Source organism: Geospiza fortis, unplaced genomic scaffold (assembly GCF_000277835.1).
Source record: "Geospiza fortis unplaced genomic scaffold, GeoFor_1.0 scaffold683, whole genome shotgun sequence".
Classification (NCBI taxonomy): Eukaryota; Metazoa; Chordata; class Aves; order Passeriformes; family Thraupidae; genus Geospiza; species Geospiza fortis.
This window is the reverse complement of record NW_005054547.1, coordinates 191,716-217,658: the sequence shown is the minus strand read 5'-3', so window position 1 is coordinate 217,658 and position 25,943 is coordinate 191,716. Positions and strand designations below refer to the sequence as shown.

General features: G+C 34.6%; 1 protein-coding gene across 1 annotated transcript in view; it reads right to left on the bottom strand.

Moving 5' to 3' along the window:
* LOC102040008 (glypican-5-like) overlaps positions 1-25,943 on the bottom strand; it is a gene marked incomplete at its 5' end in the record, with an annotated part of 468,677 nt that overhangs the window by 265,059 nt on the left and 177,675 nt on the right. The window contains one exon of the mRNA XM_005429439.1: positions 6,720-6,882. Within this exon, the coding sequence (XP_005429496.1) occupies positions 6,720-6,882 (163 nt within the window). The remainder of the gene's footprint in view (positions 1-6,719; positions 6,883-25,943) is intronic.

The window sequence follows — 25,943 nt, the reverse complement described above, 5'->3', positions numbered from 1 at the left end:
TTTTTTTAACCTTACAAATCTATCAAGAAAATATGTTTGTATTCCCCATCTCAAAATTTTGCTTCTAGCTGGCAATTTGTGTTTGAGATATGTCTGAAAAATCCTTGTAGAGGAGGAGTAGGAAATGAGAAAACTCACAAAACAATCCACCCCGTTTTGAAAGAGGGAATACAGCCTTGCCTTATGTAGGGCAAAAACTTCCACGCAGAAGGTGTTTTTACTCTCCACCTTTCTTAACAGTACCATTCAGAATTAAATCTTGTAGTCCACAGTAGGAAACTTGACATTCACGGTCAGGTCAATTTAAGCAAGGACTATATCTGTACTTGGTTTTCTTTACCTCTGTAATTGCTTCTGTGCTTTTTGACATAAAATTTAGGTGAAATAAGGAAATGGTGTATTAATTCTTCAATCAGTATGTAACTTGTTGATTGAAAACTTTGAAGTGTTTACATATCTGGAAGACTGATCACAAGAATTCTGGGTTTTTCCCCTCTGTCTGTCCAAGGAAATAGCCTGAAGGATGTCCATGCTGGTGAAAAGTTAGAAGAAAATGCATAAATCCATGGAGAGGAGTTAATTGGAACCTTAGTGCTCTCCAGAATGATAAATTACTCTTTTATTAATGCATTACCACATAAAGTGTCTATCTCCACAAAGATATCAACTTTATTCTGATGCATAGCTTACCAGTTCAGATGATACACAACCTGTATGATACCTTGATCACACAATACCATATTCTGTATTTCTCTGATATTTCCAAAAAGGAGCTCTTGAAGAGTTATAATCTTTATATATAAATATAGTATTTTATTTATAATTTTTTGTTCTTTTTTTTTTCCTCTCTTCACAGGAGAATCCAGAGCAGAGAAGGACATGCTGGAGTATATCTTCTGTCCTCAAGTTTGGGAGGCATAAAGCAGTAGGCAGGAAGTGGATTTTGGAAGTTTTTAAAAACTAGTAATAAGTAATAAACCAGAATTTTTTCAACAGGTAGGTGCTGTACAATAGCACTTTTGTAAGAGTGGCACTGGCTACTTGGATTCTACTGCTTTGGAAATAAAAAAGCATTTCGGACATTCTTAATCCTGATAAGTAGCTATGACACCTGTTATCTTATTAGTTTTCATCAGGAAATATTATAGAATGGATGAGAAAGCAATAAACATTAGCACTTTGCCAGAAATTTGTTTCTTTACTGGTAACCGCAAGTGAAAATATTTATACATTTGTACATTATAAATATTTATACATTTGTTCAGTGAAATAATACATGTAGTAAAAGACTCCAGATTTCTGGTAACTTCAGAATTAGTGGTATTATTATAAGGAAATTCCCAGCAAAATATAACCCCATGTTATTAATGCAGGTTGTTTGTAATAATTCACTGCTCTGATGGGCTGCTTTAGACCAGTGAGTGTGCTCATTAAACACTTCATGATAACTTAAAACCTTTGAAGAGCAATTGTGCTGCTTTGTTTGTGTGTGATAGCTGCTGTCATAAAAATCTTCATGTCAATGTAACATATTAATACAAGGCAAAAAAATACACTGCTGCAAAATATGAATTTTTATATTATCTGACTTAATTTTGGTCTCTGTGTAAATTCCCTCAGCAAATTTTACATAACCCTTCCCCTTATTTGTTTTCGAATTAACAGTCCATCCTGACAGTACAGTTTCAATCCATTACTCAGGTTAAATTAATCAGTCAAAAAGTACAAATGTTGACTCATGAGACAACATGCTGAGAGAGAGAGATGATACTCTTTAAATAGAAAGCAATCAAAATTTGAAATATTGTCTTTTTTCAAATGCATAATATCATTATGCAGGTCACACCTTTTTGCAAAATACTGCATAAGAAAATTGTATTGTAACTTTCCTCAGTTTTTCAAAGGCATTTTAAGTGGAATCCTTTTGGTTTTTCTCTCACTGCAAGTATTGGTTCTGTCTGAGCTGGAGTTCATTTTCCCATAGCAGCCCCCACAGTGCTGTGCAGTTTGGGCTTGGCACCTGTCAACCCACCACAGTGCTTCATGTTGTTTTACATCTGGCAACTTTACCTGTTCAAACTTCACTGGCTGGTGAAGGTCTATGCTTAAGAACGCAAAAGTGGTTTGGGGAATTTTTCTTTTTTTTGGTGGAAATCTTTGGTACTCGTTCATCCTTTGTCTTTGTTTATGCTTCAATAATTTATATCATCACTTATTTTTGTGCCAATTCTTGATCATGCACACAGAAAAATCTTTGAACTTCATATGTGTTGACAATATGTATCTTCTTGCTTAGTATTTACTAATTCTGGAAATGCAAATTTTTCACAGGAACATACTAACTGCAATAAATCTTTCTCTTCAAAAGATTTTCAGCTCCACAAAAGACAAGAGCTATGAGAGAAAAGAGCTCAGATTATGATAGTCTTTATGTGAAAAGGGTGAGATCCCCCGGCCTCTCAATTAACAATGGCCTGTGAGAATGTTATTGTTAAAATTTATTATTGCAATATTTAGACGAAACGTGGCATTCACAGCAAGAACTTTTCTTTTTCTTATTCATTTTTAATAGAATTGACATGTTCTGAACTGAGTGAACTATGAACAGTGAAGTCATGTAGCCCTTCCAAAGACATCTGAATAACACCTCACATTAACATTTAGGAATTAGGAAGAATACTCTTGTGTGTAAATAAAACCTGAAATCCTACTCAGACATAAGGGATGTCTTACTTTACTGAGGTAACAGAATGTAGATGAGAGTTAAAAAGAATTTAACAGATGGCAAACATCATAATGGAGATTTTATTGCCAGCTTTAAGTAGTTTTGGTCCCAGAATATGCCCCCAGAATCAGATTTAACAATGAGAAAAGCAACTATACTGAAGTGGGTGAAGGAGCAGAAAGAGGAGAAAGGACATTTGAGACTTGAGAATGCAGTGTAATGTCAGGCAAGAGACATAGACTGGTTTATTTATATAGAGATCAAAACATAAAGCCTCTTCCAAGGCATTTTACCTCTCCAGCATGATTTGAACAAAAAAAGTAATAATCCACAGGTTAAGAAGCCTGAGAAATAAAACATTTAGGAGACTTCTTTCTTCAAAGAGGATGAATATCAGGTCAATTAAAAAAAAAAAAGTGGGAGACAAGGTTTGCCCATATATATCTTAAGCACAAAGATATCCTCGATATTTCTGAATATTTGAGCCCTGAGATCAGGGAGATCACTAGGAGAGCTCTGGCTGCAGTATAGAAGCATGTGTGTTGCATGTTAAAATGAGCAAAGAAAGACAAACAAGTGGTAGAGCACTTTTCAGTGAATCGGTGGTCTTGCTAGAAGTATTATGAGAATTTTGATAGATGGTATTGAGAACCTCAGTGGAGTGATATTGGGATTGGCCCCTCCTCACAGAGCTATTTGAAAACAGATTCAAATCAATATGTAGGTGATAAGTATTTGTTGTTATTACTGCTGCATTCCGCAGGGGGTTTCAAAGAGGTAATTCATTGTGATGCATGAAATAGTCCTGTGGGAGCTCCCAGGTTAGAGGAGAATAAAACTAGCAAATGAAGTGTCAAGACTTTATACTACTGTTTATTTTATACATTTAAAGTACACTATCCTTTCTAGTACCATTTCTTCAAATAGCTGCATGATTTACCATATTTTAAAAGTACTTTCGAAAGAGCAAACCAGTCAGCGCAATTGTAGCACTTTGAAGCATTAAATATAATATAATGATTGGACTGTTTGAAATCTAGATTTTGAAAAACTGGATTCTTTTGAAAAACTATATTTTTTCAAAATATAACACATTTTAAACATTTTTGTAATACAAGGCTATCATTTCTATATTACAAATACCAGATCTCTTCACTGGCCTTCTAAAGCCCAAAGGCTGTCACCACACATTTGTCAGTCTTCAGCGCCAAATGAGATAAATTCTTACATCTCTAGCACTGAATGTGGAAACAAGGAATCTTCCACCTCACAAGCTACACGTACACATAAAATTGGTACAAGTTTGTTTGGCAAAAGTATACTCCCTACCTTCCTCTCTGTTCCTTCTGGCTCTGAGTATCAGACACACATCCAAAAGGCAATGACATGGCATCAAAAAAAAGGTGGATGTGTCTTTATTTTTATACACAGCAATGTAATAAAAGGTGCTGGTTCTGTATCATTCTTTAATAGCTTATTAAGATCATTAATTTGTAGCAGACAGGATTATCTCCTTGGTGAAAATGTTTGCAGAAGTTACTAAAAAGAGACCTTGGGCTATGGCTAGGACCTCAGACTCAATTATGGAAAAAAATACACAGCAATCCCCTTTTCTTTCCTGGCTGGTTATGAGAGAAAGCAAAGTTGTCCAGAAGTAAAAGAATGCAGAAAGATTTTGATAAGGAAAAAAAAATACTATATTTGTGACTCTGTAGAGAAGCTAGTGCTGGGGATCAAATTTACTGTGGTCAACTCGTAGGCTTGCCTGAAATTCAGACATACTTTTCAAGTATATATAAATACTTCTCAAGATACATTGCTGTGAGCAATATCATCATAGTGAATCTATCTCTTCAGTTTAAAATCAAGGAGTATAAAATCTTACTTAGCTTTTAATTGATACCAGTCATCCAAAGCTAAGAAAATTACACAAAATTATATATGTTGCATAAGTATATGTAAACTATAGATATTAAAAATATAAGCCTAAATTCTTATGTTTATATTTTTTCAACTTTAATTCCTCACATAAAATCTTAAATCGTGAGAAGATATATTTTTTTTCTTACTAAAATATATTGATTTCTACTTTAAATCTAACTTTAAATTCCCAAAGTCCTACTCATATATCAGTGATGCAATAGAAGAATTTTTCAAATACCTGTTTCATTTATCTTAAACATACATTTTAACGTATACTTAAAAACTCAAGTGATTTCTGGAAAAAAAAATCTTGATCTATATTGTAATAAAATTCTACAAAATGGAATGTTTTAACTGTTCTGTTGGACAGCCCATATCTGATACCCCAGAACAAAGTAGGACTCTTTCTGGTACACATTAAAGACAACTTTTAAGTTGAATTCTAAAAAGAAAATGCATGCCAGCATAAATCCATGAAATCACAACAGCTCATGGAAGGTACTAGTAGCTCAAGATTTATGCACAAGTCAAAATATCGTATAGTATGGGTTCATATTTTTGCTCTATAATATCTTAGAAAATGTTCAAATGAAACAGAATTACATGCAAACTTCACTATGCCTAGCACACAGCTTATAATTCTAGCAATTTAAAAGATGTAGTATAAAGAGGATATGAAGGCTAATTATAATTTTGACATTTTGAAAAGATTGCACTGAATATATCAATATTAAGAAAATTCTAATGCAGTAGAAGAGAGTGAAATGAAATATACTGTTCTTGAAATTCTTTTGTCATTTAATACTTTCTTAATAGCTCTAGTCACATTCTAAGACTATTTTACAGTACTTCAATACCACAGTGTGTCATTATCAAATAGATATAAGATATATGCAGTATTACAAAGAACATCTGGTTTTAAATATTTGAACTCCTAACTTCTTTCTCCAAAGTTAAACCTCCAAGGGCACGCTATGGAAGTAAGTGTCCAAACTTTTTTGGATATTGGTCAAAATCCCATCTAGACTTCTAGTAGGACTTGAAAATATATAGATTAAGTGTCAGTGCAAGAAGATCTTAGGCTGATTCCAAACTGAATTGTTAAGGCATGCCCCAGAATGTTTTGTCACATTTTTCCAGCAGTTCAAAAAGAAATGGGAAACTACATGTTCTCTATAGCCACAATTTTAATTGCCTCTTTACTGTCAAGTTAAAAAGGACCTGGGGTTCACATCTAAGCCCGAAAACATGCAGCACCCTCAAATTCAATGAATATAGATAATGCAAAATGCAGGAAAAAATCAAAATGGAGAAATAGAGTGTAGATGAAAAAAAAAAACATCTATTGCTACCTCTCTGCCTATATTTCTAAACTGGAAGAGAAATAAGAAGAGAAATAAGACATGCTGGAAAATGTCCTGATTCAGACAAGTAGTAATTTACGTTGCTTATGGTTAGAGTTCTACGACTATCAAGTGCATAGCCACAGGATTTTTAATGAAAATTATTACAAATGTGTTTCAGAGAATAAACAAAACAAAAATACAATGCAACCAAATAAGACCCCAAACTACATAAAAATAAGACTTTAAGAAAAGTGGAAAGATGCATAAGAAACAGCAGTGGCATTATTGTTGAGTGCTTTAGTACATTGGTTCCAATAGTTTTCCATGAAATGCAGCTACCTGGACTAAACCTCATGGTTTGCCACAGTTCCATCAAAAATTAGTACAGTTTCTCTTTTTAACTGCCAAATCTCTTGTGTTAATTTAATAACTCAGAGGGACATGTCACTTTATACCTACTATTTGACAAAAATACTGTGTTAAGTCTGTATTGTGCCAAGTGTATTTTAACATGTGTTATGATAAAATTGATATTCCTTGAAACCATGCTCACAGAAATCCTGTAATTGCAGGCCTATTTCTGTAAACCTTGGAGGGCTACACAGGCAACTTTTCACATATTTTCTGAGATAATTCAGTGGCATGTATTAGTGGAAAGCATACCAATTCACTCTTTAAATGCATGTAATTCATTTAAATGCATGTAAACAGAATCATGGACTTACAGTCTGTTATTTTCAGGACTCTTTTGAATTCTCCACTTCCAGATCCTCCACAACCATCTTCATCATCACAATCACCACTGATTTGTTCATCTACACCTCCACCACTGCCTGTTTGTTGGAGATCCCATTTGTCATATTTTGGAAATGATTTGCCCTGCAACAGCTGAAGACAAGATATAGGGTGCAAGTTAGCAGTACATGTGGACAGCTTCAGAGAGTACCCAAAATTTCATCTATGTCCCTAGTAATTACCTGATTTGAAATGGAAATTTCAGGATTGACAGAATGAGAATTTTGATTTTTTTTTTAATTTTTTCAATTTTTTAACCCTGACTTACAGAGATATGGAGATTTGGAGATTTGGAGATGTATAGTTTAGTTTTAATTAAAAACCCACAAAATATCTTTATCACTATATAAGAAAATAATATATGAGAGAATCAGGCACCAATTTCTTGCCCAGAGGCCAAGTGGAATGGTTAAGTACATAGAATCATAGAAAAGTTTGGGTTGTAAGACATCTTTAAAGGCAAATCCTCCTGCGATGAGCAGGGATAGCTTCAACTAGATCAGGTTGCTTAGAGCCCCAACCCAACCTGATTCTGAATATTTCCAGGGCTGGGTCATCTACCACTTTCCTGCGAAACTTGTTCCAGTCTCTCACCACCCTCATTACAAAAAACTTCTTCCTTATATGTGGTCAAAATCATATCTTCTTCAGTTTAAAACCATTGCCCTTATTTCTACCACAGCAGACCCCACTAAAATGTTTGTTGCCTCTTTCTTATAGGTCCACTTAGAGCAGACAGCATCTGTGCTACTTAACAGCTGGACCTGGATCTTTTAAAACCCATGTAGTGTCTACAGACACTTAAGATATATTTATTGTTTTATGTGAATTTTTCACATTTGAAATATCTGAAATAGTGTGAGAGCTGTGTTGCAGTTCTATATTGGTGAATCCAAAACACACTTTTCTGCTCTGGGTGTGTCATACAGATATGTGGTAGAAGCTGAAGAAAAATTAAAGTGTTGGGATTATATCAAATGCTTGACCAAGGAACAGCAGACCAAACTTGTACATTCAGAGGCATGGAGAGAACTATTTCCAAAGGACATCCAGGCATTACTTGGGTAGAACTAATAAAAGTGAGGTAAAATAAAACAAAGGAGTAGCTGGTACTGGCCTAAGAAGTGTAGATTATTTGGTCCCAGTAAATAAGATTGTTCTCTGGCTCCTTTTTATTTCTCACTATAGAGATGGCCGATGATATCTGCATGGTTTATAAGAAAGCAGTAGAGATCTGTTTAAAACATTTCTCCACTCTGTTGAGCAGTGCTGAGCAGTCTTCTGAATAATGTTAATGTCTCTCATTTATCAAATGCACAAGTGCTGTCATACAGTATTTAAATATGAGGTGGTACAATTGTCATATACAGACAAACAATGTGCCCTCTTCCCCATTCAGATTCAGTTCAGTTTATCTGTCAGATAAATATGAACATCATAACCTATAAAAACCTAGCTTCCTACAAATGTTAATAATTCTTATCACCTCATCTCATCCAAATGCCAGTTTACAGGTTTGTACATTTTTCATTCTTTAATCTAGGAAGACTCCTTTATACTGGCCAAAAGCTCACTGTCTCAGATTCTTTAATTTAATAATCAGATTGTACTTTTTCCTTAAAGACGATACTAATTAGTTAGACTCAGTTGTTTTATACCTTCAAAAATGTGTTTGCTTTGTTGTTTAACAAGATACTGGGTTCACATTTTCAACCTATATACTGAGTTTATTTTCCGATTATGGAGTCACTTCCCAGACTAGGATCTCTTAAGTGCTGCACAGTGCCCAACAAAAAATATTTTAATCACTACTGCAATGAGATCATTCAGATAAATCTCAATGCTTCCATAAAATCCACTTGCTCCTCTGTGTTAGAACAGGAGAATGCCACTCACCACTGAATTAGCAGAGCCAATTTATGCAGCACTTTTAATTCAAAAGTTTTATTAGACATTTATATGCTACCTGAAAGACAAACTACCTAGCTGAGAGGAAAAAAAGCTCCTTGGTGCTGCAGCTCTGCTCCCTGCTCATTGTGTAATGCATGCCATACTTCTACAAAACAGTATTTATTGAAACAAAACACAGACTGTTTAATGAACTACACTCAGTTAAAGAGCACACTTCTTTTTCACCCCAATTCATATTGTGACACATTCCCAGGGCCAGTTGTATGATAAGGTACCCTATCCCTGAGATCTGTGGCATAAACATGGACAGGAACTGCCAGCAAGACAGTTTTTCAAACAAAACGTGTTGCCAAATTTTCAACAATATGCCATATACATATATACCATATATACAATATATATCTGGTGTGTGTATATACATATATATATATATATATATATATATACACATCTATCTGTGTGTGTCTTTATATATATATATATATATATATATATACACACACACATTTTTTCAGCCAGAGAACATGCATCCTCCTCTATATCTCTGTCTGAGTCTTAGAAATATATTGCTTAATAGCATTTTATATTTTGTTGCTTCTTTAAATTTCAGCACAACTTATTTATTTCTCTTTCCTCTCTTTTTCTTCCTTTTCATTATTATGCATTATTGACTTATGACTAGAAACCTAAAAATACAGATGATCCCATTTAATTGCTTTAAAGGTAGGTTCAGTATTGAAAAATACTCTAACTTTTTTCAAACCTTTCACTCTGCTTGAAATAGTAGAAATTAAATAATGATTAAGCTCATTTGTTATTTGGACTTTGTTATTCTCAACTCAGTCTCCTTAAATGTACAAGAAGAAATATTGTTTCCATATAAGTTCACAAGTCTCAGTGCTGGTCGTCTACTAAGCAAGACTTGGATCTAGTATAAATTCTTTATTAAACAGAAATCCATGTAGTGCTTCAAAGCTAAATTGATTCACATTATAAATAAAGATAAAAGTTGTTTAGAAGAATTGTTCTCTTCTGCTGCACTTTTTATAAAGCTATTCTTTAAGAGGAAAATAAGTACATATTCTAACTGGAAAATTTTGTTGTATATACTTTCTGGGTCTTTCAGCTGAATGAGCAGGGTTACTAGCTCTATACTATCTGCCCCTCCAAAAAGCAAAATGACTGTTTTCCTACTGTGTTGTGGTGTAATAGTTTCTTTTCTTTTTATTTTGTCTAAAAGTTATTCCATTCCATCAATTTTTTGTCTCAAAAACCCTGAGACCACAAACCCCATGAGTTGAATCACACATTATTGTCTTTCAATTTCAATTAAAGAGGCAGCAAATACTCTTGGCAACTGTGTTTAATTGAATGAGTTATGGCAAGGCTTAATTCACCACTGTTCTGAGACTGCAGTAGATACACCAATATTACAGATTTGCTGGTTCTTAATGTTGATGGAAGTTTATTGAACTAAGACTTTGGTATCAAAAGCATGCCCTCTGCTAGTGGCGCTTTATTTTCCCAGAAAATTTGTGCACCACCTATGGTATATGTGCATGGGGGAATGATTTGGGTGTAAATCAACTGAAAGGTCCTTGGGAGTCTTCAGCTTCACAGCTTCCCTACATAGGTTTGGGAAGTTTGGCCTCCCCCTTAGATCTTTTAGTGCTCAGTTGCCAAAATACCTCTCAGGACCAGTACTGATGGCTTAGTGAAATGCTTTCTTTGACCCAAAAGCAATTCAGAACAAGGTTATAATACCAAAAAGTACCATTAATAAATTTTGTGACATTTCACATTTTAGAATGGAAATATTTGCGTTACAGAAGTTACATTGTTGTATTAAAGTACTTGCAAGGTTCTGTAAATATATGACTCTGCTCTGTAACATTTCAGTAAGAAAATGAACTGCCTGCAGCAGCTACAAAGGCACCTTATGAGGGTTCTTGAAGCTTCTCAACAAATCTCAGAGTCTAAGCATAATTAGCAAAATTATCACTAAGGATGTATGATTATTGTACAATCCTATAGGGCGTTGTAATCTTTCAAGATTATTTGAGACTTTTATTGATGATCTGGAAAGCAAAATGAAAAACCAACTGGTAATGATAAATGTTTTATTGCCACAGGAACTGGAGAACTACTGAATAACAAAAAAAAGTGACAAACTAAGAAAATCTCAACTGGCAAGCGAGGCAATTGAGTGAATTTTAAAACACATGCTACAATAAAATACAGACAAAAGTAAATTTGCAAGTCTAAATATTGTATTACATGCATATTAAAAGACAAAATATTCTGTTTCGTAAATTAATTGTGGGTGTCCTGTGTAGCCAGCAGAATATGAATTACCCAGAGCAGTGTTCTAGCCAAAGATTTTAATAGGATATCTTTGGGGACAGAAATAGGAATACTAAGTCAGATTAGGGGTGTTATATTACTCCTAAATCGCATTCTCATTGTCTTTGTTCAGAAAGGATGGCCCAGAAGTGAATTCCATTACAGTGATTAAAATGGAACCAAAAATCCTTTTGTTTTAGCCACAGAGCTCATCCTATAGTACACTCAGAAAACCCTTGATCTCAAGATTTAACCAGCCTTATAAGCTTTGGAAGTGCCTATATGGAAAATACAGATTTAACAGATTTGGCAGGCTAAAGCATATGAAAATGGCAAATAAATAATATTTTTTATTTAAATATTCAAAGTGAATTTTAAAAAATCTGTGCTACAGAAATCATACATGTAAAAACATTCAGGTTGGTCTATATAAAAATAGTTTTTCAATAATTAACAATAATTATCAACAGCTGGGGTAAGGGGGATTTTTTAGTTTGGTTTGGTTTATTTGGGCCATTGTTGGGTTTGTTTGTTTGTTTGTTTGTTTTTTGTTTGTTTTGTTGTTGTTGTTGTTGATTGGTTTCTTTCCTGGTTCACATAGGTTTTGGTCTTAAAGCATGAATTAATTCAGAAGTTCAAGGACATGGTATGTATGAGGTTAAAGTAAAAAACTGAAATAGTCCCTTCTATCTCTCAAAAATGTATTAATTCATAGAAGTAAATCCAAAATGGCAAGAGTGTACTCTGTTTTGCATTTTTCTGCTTGCAGGAAGTTACAAGTGATTTAATCCCTGTTGTTTATCTCAGCAGGAACACCAGACAGCCATTCACTCACTTCCCCTCAGTGGGATGAGGGAGAGAATCAGAAAAATGGTGAAACTCATGGGTTGAGATAAAAACATTGTAGCAGGACATAAAGGGAATGGCAAATAATAATAGTGACGATGATGAAAGAATGTACAAAACAAGCAATGCACAATGCAATTTCTCACCACCCACTGACTGATGACCTCAGTGGATCACTAGCCCCTGGCCAGCTCTCCCCAGTTTATATTCTTTGTGTGATTTTGTATGGTAAGGGATAACTCGGGTCATTTGGGCTCAGCTGTCACATCTGTGTCCCCTCCCATCTTATTGCACACCTCCAACCCTGCTCGCTGGCAGGGCAGCAAGAGAAGACAAAAAGTCCTTGACAGAGTAAGGACTGCTCAACAACAATTAAAATGTTACTGTATTAGTAACATTATTCTTGCCCTAAATCCAAAACACAGCATAATACCAGCTGCTAGGAAGAAAATTAACTCTATCCCTTCTGAAACAAGGACAATGTCTAATGAATGATGTACACTGAAAGGCAATAAAATTTACATTCACATGATTGAAACAGATGTGATTTAAAAATCTAGTATGCTATTCACTTATTCTACATCATAGACCTTAATGGGAAATATGGACTTTCTATAAATTTTATTGTATTGTATTTCAATGAAAATATCTTGATGCTCTATTGCAGTTCAGTGGGAACTAAGCTCAGTCATAGTACTTCCTCTCTTTCATTGATGTACACATCATAAGTACTTTTGGAGGGTATCTTAAATTAGCTCAGCAGTGAATCCAATTTAGCTAATCAAGTCAAATCCAGAAGAATTATTTCTAGAAGTCTTACTTCCTTGAACTCTTTCAAATGTGAGGAATAAACTGCTAATTTTTTTACCTCTGCTTAGCATTACATATGTTAATACTTAGAAATCAGAATTTCCTTTGGTGATCTCTAAAAAAAATTATTCATACACCTGTAAACCAGAATGTCCTACAGGGTTTCATTTCCTTAACAAAACTGTGCATTCCAAATTAGAAATCCTTATATCGGCTTATATCGGAGACTGGTATTTAGATCACTAGTATGAGAATTCATAATCCCTTATGAATAATGAGTGCCCTGTGGGGATTTTTTTTTAATTGAAAAAAAAAAAATTAAAAAACTTATGTACTTATGTACTTCACACAAAAAATATGTATTTTTGTGTGAAGTACATAAGTACATCACCTCCTTTCTTTTTTTTTTTGATGATATTTTCAAAAAGAGGATGAGATTTCTAATCAGCTATAGCCTTTATACCTTTGAGATGATACTAAGTACAAGCAATGTATACATTGCTATGTCAAACCCACTGTTTCCTGCCTAGATCTAGAGCTACAACTCTGTGTTTCAAGCCTGAAAACTCATTCTTCTCCATAAAATCACCAGTAGCCTGAATTTCTGAGGGAAGTAACACAATACTTCTCTCGAGTCCAAGCTAACTCAGCTGAGCAAAGAAAGAAATAGACATTCATTCTGCTTACTGAACTGCAAAAATTAGAAATGTGGCTGAGCACCAGCACTGCACAACACAGTTTTAACCTACTCTTTGTGCTTTCTTGACATACCTTTACTACCTCAGGATCAAATCAGTTGCTGCCTGAATAGCAAAAATAAGAATCACCCCAGCTTATTATTATACGACTACTTCAAAATCCTTCTCAGTAGTTATTTATGTAGCATTCAAAACCACTTAGTAAGAGAACAAAATTTTCAAAGACAGCTAATTGCTAAATTAGGTAGCAATGACTAGCGATTTTCATTGAAGGTACAATTCCTCACAGTGGGACTATGGGTTCACAGTGTACATTTTGTTCCATCCCTAGCATGCTTCCTGACCATCACAAAGTTGAATTGACCTAACTAGCACTCCCCACAAAAATGCTTGACCCCAATTTGAGCCTTAGCATAGTCTACAGACTGTTCTGAATAGGCAGCCTGGATATGGTTATTCTGCAGGTTTTTTGGGATGCCTACAGTGCCAAATAAAAGAGAACCAGGCAATAAGGTACAGTGATAGACACTGAATTCTCAGTCTTTCTAACTCGCATCTGTTCACCAACCAGTCCTCCCTAAGGTAAATCACTTATTAAGAGGCTGTTTGTAATCACTGGAGATGTGGAGCAGTGTGCTCTCACCCTTTTTCCTCTTTTTACTTAGTAATATAGATACAGCTCCTAAATGGAATTGTCCATTCACAAATAACCTTTTTCTAATTTTTTCATGTATAGAAATCTTGCTTTGTATCTGGGATTGCATTTTACAACTTAAACCCACCAACTCAGGTTCCCACTTGAGTTCTGTCATGAGCAATTACTTTTCTTTCCTGTTGTTACTGGTTCAGAGTGAGTACAAGAGGAAAAGCTTGGCTCTTATCCCTTGGTGCAATCCCTGCCACCACCGTTATGCACACTATCAACTTGATTTGTTTAAAAATATTTACGTATTTCCATCCATAAAAATGTATATCTTGCTAACATTTCACTGCAGATTTAAATCATCCTCAGAAAATTAAGTGAATGAGTTAGACATTTCTGAGATAACAAATGAGAGCAAAACTAAACCCCGCAACAATAGCATGTACTCGTATTTCTGTCTAATAGCTGAAATATCAGAAAAAGGTCACATTTTATATGATTAATGTTTAGAGACTAATATTCTTTGCCTGTTTCAGTCATCCATGCATATGCTTGGTTTTTTTTTTTGTAACTATTCTTTTCTGTTCATCTCTTTCCTCTTAGTTGTTTGAAGTTTATTGGTTATAACCCCTTCCAGTAGATATTACAAATAATTTTTCATATAATTTTAAAATAATTTTATCCTTTATCTTATCCTTATCTGAATTTTTGGACCTTTCTTCCTTGGCAAGGGATGATATAGATAGACATATATGACACATATTAGAGCATTTTCTTTGGTCCTAATAGTAGACTGAAATTATGCCTTTCCAGAACAGAATATGTGAATCACTAGACAGCTTAATATCTAGTGCTTTAATGAACGATTAATGAGGTATAACAAAAAAAAAGTAAAAGGATTGATTTAAATAACACGGCATACTCTGATCAGATAAAACTCATTTGAACAAACAGAGCCAGGATTTTGGGTGGGGTTGGGCTTCAGAATCATACACCTCAGTGCAGATGTCAAAAAATTGACATGTTTTTATGTAGGTGAAGTGTCTAAAGTCTTCAGTAGTTAGAAGTTTGATTCAGTTTTGGGAAGATCATTGTTTAGTGCTTTTTGATATGACCTAGAGTATCTGGGGCAGAGAGACAAAAGTGATAGAGAATTTGGAGCAGACCTTCTCAAGCAACTGCTGGAGGCCAAGGAACACCGAGCAGCTGGAAGGGTTCCAGCATCTGAGCACATGCAATTGAACCATAATGCTAGTTAAAGCTGGGAGTTATTCAGCTAAGCAAAGGCTGGAGTCCAAACAGATTTATAGAAAAGAAATAACAAAAAAGTTTACCAAGAGGATTCTTAATTTTTTTAGCCAGGCAGTGCAATTTTTGTTTGGTAACAACACAGCTCATAGCACAACAAGGCCAAGTGGATAAAAGCACAGTGGGATCCCAACCATTTATCTAGATGCTATAAATATAAAATTCACTGTTTCTCTGTATGTTCTCTCTCTATATAAACAGCAAGAAAAAAAATCAAATTATTTGTGAGGAAAAATGCTGAATGCAACTTAAGAATTAAATTTTCTCAAAGAAAGTTTCAAAGCAAACATTTTCAGTGCTAACAACTAGAACTTGGAAAAACATACGGAGAATTAATCAGAATTACAGCCAGTTTCAATAATCTCATGACTATCATTACACAGGACAGTTTTTCAAATAAAATAAGAAACCAATGCATATCAGTGAAGCTGGGGAATGGAAGAGTATGGAAACCCAGGGCACCGGGAATATTTCTCTGTCTGCTCTGAAGTACCCTGACACCCAGGGGAGCACTGACTTTGACTCTCATTCATAGAGAAAGTTTCTTAGACTTCAAGATAGACTAGAATCCACAAAAGTGCGAAATAAATTATAGAGAGTAGTGTAAGTGTATCACTAGGTAAAAAATGTAAGTTTTAAGATTTTTAATATGTTGTAAATAGAAACAAAATAGAAAACACAAAGCATTGTCCTAAGTTTCTTCTTCATGCTTCTTCCTTCTTCTTCATCAATTTGAGCAGCATTTTGTAATTAAGCAGAAAAGTCCGCATTGCAAGCTCTTTGAAATCAGTTGAGTTAAAAAAGAAAATAATCTAAGTGCTAATTCTTAATTAAAAAGTTTAGTCTTAAAAAACCTTGCAACAAAATATTGTTAACTATTTTGTGCCTTCTAATGAAAACTACCAAACTCACAATAGTAAAACAATTTTACTAATAAAAAATAATAAACTCTTAAATCCAAACATAAATTACTATCTCAAATACCTTTAATCCAAACCCAAAAAAATAACAACTAATGTCTCCACAAAAGAGAATTCACCAACCTGCAAGATTCGTATATGCGGACATTATGGACATGAGTACACGATCATTAACTCATTATCATGCACTGATTTCTCATAGTAACATCAATCTCTTATTAGTCTGGCTATTACTTAGAAATAAAAATGATGGCATTAGCAAAATGTAAGTGTTCAATTTTATTTTTTAAGAATAAAGTTTATTCCATGGTTCAACATGTTTTTATTAAGTTGCTACTGAAAAATAAGTTATAAATGGGTTCTACAGCAAATTATCTATACTACATCACTTTTCCACCTGTGTATTTCCAGTCTGTGGCAATTTGGAGCTTATGTCTACAAAAGTAACACATAAGCTTCATTTTACTCCTTTGACACAACTTTTTACTTAAGAGTTAATAATCTGTAAACCCTAGTTTCTTATTATCAGTAGAAACAGAAGTCTGATGTTAGAGCTGAAGTAAATTAAACTTCATGATAGATAATGAAAATCACAGACAGGCTATTTCAGGTTTTGACTTCTTATACTTCACAGTTCTGCAAGTGAAAGGGCATAATATTAAGCCATTTGGAAGAAGGACCTTCTGGAACACTTTTCACTTTATAAGAATATGCTACTTGACATTTCTTCTGGAGGGCCATTCAGAAGACATTATAGGAAAAGCTGCATTGAAATAATCTGTGATGCCATCATGACCAAAATTGTGACTATACTGTTAGAGGTACATTTCTTTTTGCTACCCTATTGTGAGTGAATAAATTGGTGATTTATCCAGTGAACTGATTTCAGAGAATGGAATTCAGTAGACAGTCAGTGGAGGGGACCCACCAGCAGTGCTGACTAACATGCTGCTTTCCCTTATCCAGCAGCAGCATGATATAGCTACTTTTGTCTTCTGCTTGGTGACATTTCTAGCCCTCACATCAGTGGACTTGAGTGAGTGAGGAAAAGCAACATCTGCTGTGTAAAATTCATGAAGATTAAGCTGACAGCAAAGCCAATATTGTGTAACTTCATAAAACTAGTATGCTTCTAGCAACATTTGAAAGCAAATTAAATCCAAAAATAAAATAGAAGGAAGCCTTTACTTTTGCATTAGGCATTGCTCTATAGATAATGCAAGTGAAAAATGGTCCCATATACTCAAAAAATTGAAACACTAAAAATAGATTTCCCTCTTCAGTAGCTGCATATATACTTTTTCCTTAAATCAGAGCATTCTAAATTGATCTAGAATATGATATGACAGTAGACACCTAAAAAATTTAATGCAGAACTCAGTACGAAACAAAATCCTTCAGTATTCATTTATCTCATAACAGACCATACCAATGTTGTCTGTTTGTGTGGAGGGATTTTCTGTTCAAAAATATTGTCATGTCCCATCTCTCCTTCCTCCTCCCCACACAATACAAAATATAATATGCAGAACCTTAATATAACTAATATAACTTATAGCCAGGAATCTCCTTATATTAGTGAGACCAAGTATCAATCACAAAAGCGTATCTCCAGTCCTTATCTGTGACTTTGTTTGGCCCTATCCTAGAATAAGAGATTGCCACAAAACATACCACAGAAAAAACATGGATCCAGAATCTTCTGCATTATTTACCAAGTTTTTCTTAGGGTCCAATATATACTCTTAGTTTTCAGAATATATCCTTCAGGCAGAATGACAGTATAAGCTCTATTACATAATTTATGCAACAATTTCTCCAGTCACTGAGACTGCGTGCCAGCACTCTCCAAAAGACAAGTGAATTCTTAATGAGGTTAAAACAAGGCCTTCCTGCCACAGAATTTGCTCCTTGTCCCCATTCTCAAGTTGTCATTTCTTTTCATGATTTCTGTATAACTATACTTCTCTGGTTATATTTGTGTAGTAAGGCTGCTTTGCATAAATTGAGATATCATATATGAAGGACTGTGTTTTTAAATCTTCTTTGCCTCCAAACTATTCTTAAAATAGTTCCCATTGCCTAGTCTTGTCAAAATGCATCATGCCTGTTTTTCAAAATCTTCAAGAGAATTAAGGCATCCTTGAAATACGAAAGTGGTCGAGGAGCAGACATGTACGTTACTTGAGAACAGGTTTCTTGGTGCATAAAGAAGTGGACCATTTACAATCAGAGTCTTCTCAGAAAGATTTGCTAGAACAATTCTTTAGATCCCATTGGGTCTTTGTATGTGTGATAAAATTACAACTTTTCTCAGAAAAGCTAGCTTCAAGTTCAAGTAGCTGCCTATGCCATTTCTCTGCAGCATTACTTATTCAGATGCAATCAAGTACCATGGAGAATATTATAAAATAGAAGAAGCCTTTTTTGAAATTCCTGAGAAAGCCTGGCTCATACATTTTGCAGCTGTAATATGTGCGTAAAAGTCTAATTATAGTAATCCTAATCTATGCAGACTATGTTATTAAACGTGACATATATTTTAATTGTTGACAGATGGCTTTGAACCATGTATAAATATTTATAAAGCCACACATATTCCTATAGCTAGCACACACAAAAGTTCCAGGTATATTAGTCTGTCTTTTCTGAATCCTTTTATATGCACATGCAAACTCAAGATTTCCATTTTAATAACTATTTTATTGTTTAGGTTATCTGAAGACATAAAAGGACCATTTTCTTTTTAAAGTGAAATGAATATTGCATAGATTACAGACAGTTTTGATTACTGTGGAAATCAGAGTACTTTTTCATCAGTACATTGTATTGTGTTAGCACATGTGCTCACAGTTATTAAATATTGCCATTGTGCTCCTTATTCATAATCACCCATCTTCTCTCATTGCTACAGGGAAGATATCAATAGAAACCCTAAACTCTCCATGAACAGTGCATAAAAACAGGCTTAATCCAGCAAGACTATTCATTAACACACAAATCGAATGCGTGTTCCTCTTATTTAGAACTCAGAAATTCTCATGTAGTTGGTTATTAAGAAAACACCCAAAACAAGTAGAAAATGGGTAACATTTAAAAGAACTACCATCTAGGAAATACATTATCTGAGCTCTTCACAGATGTCCAAGGGTAGGCTTAAACTAATGAATAAGGTGAAGGCTGAGGGATCCCACAAGTCAGAAAAACTGCTTACACATCTTTTCAGCTGTTAGGGTGGGACTCATTTCATGTAGCTTTAGAAATCTAAACTTAGGCATCTGTCTCTGCAGAAAGACAGGCAAGTCCAGTGGGTAATTCATCTCAGCCTAAAGTTATCTGTAAGATGTTTATTAAAGTCAAAAGTCAGACTCTTTGCTGATACACAGTTTTGCAAAAAAATCCCAACCCACCAACCAACCGGCCTGTCAAACAACTGCAACCAAACCAACAACAAAAAAACTTGTGCAAGTTTACTTTTTTATTTTCCCCCCACTGTATGACATTTCTATTCAACTTGAACACCTCCAGGCTATTTAAGTGGCACTAGTTACCTTATAGAGTCACCAGAGCTTTTAGAGTCAATGGAAAGAAACAAGCACCATCAAAAGCCTGATCTCATCCTAAAACAAATCATGCAAGGATGTATGGACATATGCATTGCTGATTTTGGAAGAGCATTACATGATGCTAAATATTCCAAAGAAGGTTAAATTTTTTCCTGCCTGGATTCTTTCACTAAAAGCTCATTGTGGCACAAACTGCTGTCCTGCAGAAAATGGAGGGAGAAGGCAGCCATTTAAAACAACAAAGTGAAAATAAGAAACCTTAGAAATTAACTTCAAAAACTGTAGCCATGAAGTAATAGGATACTAAGTCCTTTCAAGAGGGTGTGATAATCTCTTCCTTCAAAGTCTGGTGAAGGAATGAACCAGCAAGGAAGGAAATAAAATAAATGTCAGCCATTTGATGTCAGTCTTCCTACTGTTTCAAAGGTACAGAGAAACTATTTAAAAATTTTTGAGAGTAAATTAAAAAGCTATTTAAATTAATTTTCCTTACACTTAATACAAATTTTTATGGCAAGCTTTTATGCATTTTTTAGCACAGTGACAGTAAGCTTTCAATTCTTTTCTTTGTATCAAAAATATTTCACACAGTGTTTCAACAATCCAACATCAGAACTAGATGAATCAGCATTCTAAAGAAGTGCAAAAATATATTGAATTCCTTTGAGATATTATTGTATTTTATTTTCTCTCATACAGAGCAACTAATTGGGGAAATACCGCAAACTCCTATTCAATGCAGTTATACATTTTTCATTTTATTAGAAGTATGAATTTCTACCACTAAAAGCTTTCATACAAAATTTAATAAAAAATATCATTGTTCAAGCCAAGCTTAAATATCATATACTATTTGTAAGGCACTTTGGGTTTTCTTCAATTTCTCATAATCCAATTACATATGTGCATGTCCTAACTTCTCTGGAGATAATATATGACAGATGGAGTCTGAATTTTGTTTCAAATGCTAGTAAAACTTATGTATTGTACTTAACCTGACACAGATTTCGTTATTGCAATGTATTCATTTCTGCATAGTTTTGTAATGTAAATTCATGTAGAAACAGGAATCACTAAGAGATCAAGTGTCAATGTAAAGAAAATATAGAATGCCTTTGATAAAATATAAGACACAATATATAAAAATGTTAAGTCTGAGGTTTATTTTCTAGAGTTTAGTGTTCCCATTTCTCTTTATATATATCTTTCAAAAACTGAATATGTAATAATTTAGAATCCTAGAAGTTGTTCAGGTCAAGACTTTTACATACAATCAACTGGATATGCACAGTGTAAATGTTAGTAAAATACAGTTGTGTTTCTAATAATAGACCTTCAATACACCACATATAATGAGATTTGATTTTTTTGCTTTACTGTAGTGTTCTTTTGCAGGCAGGGCCGGGCTATACTGCTCTATAAATTGCAAAGAAAGCAGAGCAGTTCTAATGTGAGCTTGTGCACTACAGCGCAATACTGGGGGCTGCCAGTTCTTGTGCTCCAGCCTGGGAAAAAAATTATCTCCTTAATCACAGAAACATAGAATAGTTTGGGCTGGGAGGGACCTTACAGACCAGTTAGTTCCAGTCCTGCCATGGGCAGTGACACCTTTCACCAGAACAAGCTGCTCAGAACCGTATCCGACCTGGACTTGAACACTTCCAGGGTTGGGACATCCACCCCAAGAGGCAAATGTCCCCAAGATACAAAGATTATTTGTACAAACACAGCCTTAGGGAAGAAGATACAGCTCAGAAATCAAGCACTTACGTGCCTCACCCTATGTTAAAATTCTGTCAACAGAAGAACAGATATCATAGATATCTTTCATATAATAACTTATTTATTAGGGTTTTCATGCAAAAAAATGAGAGATTCAGGCTGAAACCCACACCCTATTCACAGTGAATCCTATCCATATTTTCTCCCATTACCCTAAATTTTATACTATAATCTAGTTCCATTAAAAAAGACATGTTCTCAAGATATTATTACAAAAACGTATCAGTGAAGAATTAATTCTTAATACTTCATGGACCCAAAGTACTGAAGAGAAATCTGAGATTTGTAACCTCTTAAAGACCTGAAAGTTATATTAACTGAAGAATAAAGTTCTTCCTCCTCAAAGATCCTCTAGTTTTGATATAGAGACACTCTCTCTGGAATAAGCTGAACTAGGATTTCTCAACTTGTACTTCAATCATCAAACTATTATTTGGGGGGGAAGAAGGAAAAAATCAGCAGCTTTTTCTCTTAGATCATTGTTTAAAGGCTGTACTGTTTATAATAAGTGATTAAATTATCAATTCTGCCAATATGAAGGAGCAAACCCCTTCCAATTGCTGGAGGGGAACCAAAATAAGCCAGATGGAGATAAGCCCCCATCCCAGCCATCCCATAAAAAACTTAAGCAATGGGCTGGGGTTTATCTGTCTTCCAGACTCTCTGGGGAAGGATCTCCATGGATCGCTTCATATATTGAAGGAGTTATTTCCTAGGAAATGTGAGACACTTCTAGGATGCAGGGGAAGAGCATTTTGAGATTGTACAAAGCTTAATATGAGATGTTTAGAGGCAGAACCAAAGATGGGGAAACTTAGAGATCAAGGGGTTCTGAGGAGAAACAAACATGGCAAAATAAAGGGGCAAAGAGATTAAAAGACCTGTTAATTTTAAACAGAGTCTCATCTGTACCCTTAACTGGCTATGCTCTATATATGACCTGCACAGCCTGCCCTGTATTCCATTCGGCTCCCTCTCTTAGTGTTATTTGGGGTGAGATACTGGACAGATCAGAGAGTCTATGAGTTGGTTAGTAGAAGGGCCAGGAGGCCATTTGCACATTCATGTCAGTGTGGGATGCCACCAGAGATGAGAGGGACCCAGACTGATGTTGAATGCCTGGGGTAGTTACCAAAAGGATCTCTAGTCTGTGTGCCTGCAGGTATGGATGGGCAAAGGGCATCTGTCCCAGCAGGAGTCAGACTGTAAGCGGGACAGCATGCTCAAGTGCCAGCAACTGGGGACATCAAATTTCAGTTAGTGGACAAGATAGGTGTCCAAAGGCTAGTTATTGAAGGAATATTGTGTATGTGCGTATGTATATATACACTACATATATATATAAAATGAATAAAAAATATATATAAATAAATATATATATATACAGTATATATATATATGAATATATATATACACAGTACATATTTAAATATATATATCTGTATTTTTCATTAACAGGTTTTCGTCCTGACCAGTCAGACAGGTGAAGAGAATGAGGCAGTTGGTGTAGTTTGTGTCTACATGAGCACTGTGTTTGCCATCTATGCTGACATATTGCATGTAGCCCTGTTGTGTGTTTATAGACATTTCCTTATTGGGAATACATGCTCAGCCTTGGCACTGACTGAACCTGGGGACACGATGTTGCAGCAGGTTTGACAAGCCCTAACATTAGGCATTTACATTAATGGTTTTTTTTTTAAGGACACCTCACTCTTGGTCCATGTGTGTTCAGCAATCTTTGAGAATGATTGTAAAAATGGGCTTTCCAGGACTGCTGCACAGGGAGAAGTCTTATTTTTGTATCTGCAATAGCAAAACTTTGTGGTTGTCACAAAGCTCTTCCAGGTAAGACAACTTCACATATGCAGTAAGTTTCCTTTTGGAAATTTTAATTTAGATTCTCACCTTCTTGGTTTTGGGTTTTTAGATTTTTTTGGTTTTCTTTTTTTTTTTTTCAGGGTTAGAGGAGGTCCATCTACCTTTTGAGGAAGATGAACAGAATCCTGAGGAATGGCATTGATCATAGCAGATACCTGTATCTGGTGAGTAGGCTGTTCAGGTTCCACATTTTGTTAGAGCCCTGTGTGTACTGGTGAATAAAAGACAGCAGTACAAAGATAATTTTAAAAATTCCCTGTGAGCCACATGACCTTCCTCCTGGCTTGAACTTCTTTCCACAGAGCATTTACTTTCAATGCCTGATCTTGATATCCAAATTCAGACATATTTTTCTTTTTTTTTTTTCCACACAAATAAGAAAAGGCTCCAGGCCAGAACCTGAAGAAACAATGCATATATAAGACAGTATTTATGAAAATTTCATGCAAATTGTAAACAATTGCATCATTTATCAAAGGCTGTATACTGGCCAGCCTCTGATATTCTTCAGCATACTTCTATTGTTTTAAACCAGTTTTGATATAAATATCACTCCTGTTCTAGTATAGCACAAATGAATGCTAGAGTTCCAATGGCTTCTTTTTATTCCTTTAGAACACACTCTCACTGTTGTGTTCCTACTTCACAAGCCAAACCTCAACTATGCACTATTTGGTACATATCACTAAATCAACATAAATTAGGGTTACTATCTGGCCAAATATGATATATAATTAATTATTCATTTGATGTATAATTTTGAGACGACCCATTGCCTAACTAACTAAAATGTAAATGTTGGTAGAGTAGATTATGTATACTACAAGATCCCAGAGACACATTTGTGTCCCTGCTACATTTCAGCCCTACTTATCTGAAATTAACCTTTCCATAGATCTTTTTAACCTGAAAAATCATAGATTGAATTGTTTGTTAGGGTAAATTTCCTCATTTTCTTCCCTTGATTTGCAAAAACAGGCACAATTTGAAAGAAAGTAATATTTGCTTTGCCATATTTTACTGCATTTAAACAAAAAGTCTTTACTCTCCAATTTATACTCACAGAACACTGTGAGGATACACCCTGTAAAATACACAAAAAAACCCATTCAAATACTCAGCTCTAAGAGGATAATCATATATGTGGCAAAAAATACAGGTTGCAGTAGCTCACCATATTTTGAGATAAAACATATTCTCAATAATAAAACCCATCTGCTTTCACTCTCTTGCTACTTCTATTATTCCATTGAGTCACTGTCTCTTTTACCAGATCATTTTTCTCTGATTTACAGCTTGCAAGCAGCATTAAGTCAGGACTTTTGAAATGAGGGCCAGTTATTACAGCAGATATATTTTCTATCAAGAGAATGCAGAGCAATATACAATCCAAGAGAACATAATTTCACCTATATAGTTTGGACACTGAGGCCTAATTTTCAATTATTCAATTATTCCGTTTAGTTATTACAGTTTTAAGTGTTTTGTGACAATCAGCAAAAACTAATTAGACATAAAACTATAAGACATTCATTTTCAAACACTTTATTACATTGTAAATGCTGATATTAGCAGATTACACAGCATTTTGTTTGGTTGCTTCATTAAATGATTGCTAGAGAATGCTTTAAAAGCAGTAACATTTGCCCACCAATACCTTCAGAGTCCATAGTAGATGCAGAAGATTGCAGGAAAGACAAATTATGTGCATTTGCTGTCAAGCAAACTAGATAGATAAACAACCACTACTTACATTCACAAAGTTGCAGAGTGATGTCAGAACTGCTTTTTGTCAGTAGGAACTACAAAATATTCCTGGACGTGAATGAATTAACAGAAATAGGTCTAGCATATTAGCTCAGGCACAATTTGAAAGAAAGAATTGTAAACCATCATCACCACAAAGCAAAACAAAAACAGAACCAGAAACAAAACAAAAAACAAAAAAAAAAGAAAAAAAACCAAACAAACAAACAACCAAAAAAAAAACCCCATAAAAAAGAACCTCAAAAACAAATCTGAAGAGAACACTAAGCTAGTAAAGAAATAAAATCCTAACAGCAGTCAAATACATCAGTGGAATAATTCTTTCAATGGAGACAGTACTTTTTCAAGGCCAAATGCTCCAATATCTGCAAGACTATATATATTAATTTTATTCTGTTATTTCCATGCAGTTATCTAGCTTTAAAGTACCACCAATTTGCTTTGGTAATATCTCTGTAGCAAATTACTACCCTGCTATTCAGATTTTTCTTCCTGTAACATGAAGATTGTAAAAATTAAGCCAAATATATTAGTATGACACACTACTGGAACAAAACATATACAGAACCTTTTCTTAACCCTTGCAAACAATCTGTTGAGATAGTGTTTATTCCAGGAGTCTGATTTAATAGCAGAAAAAGTTATTGAGAAGCAAAACAGAATAAAAAACAGCTGGCTG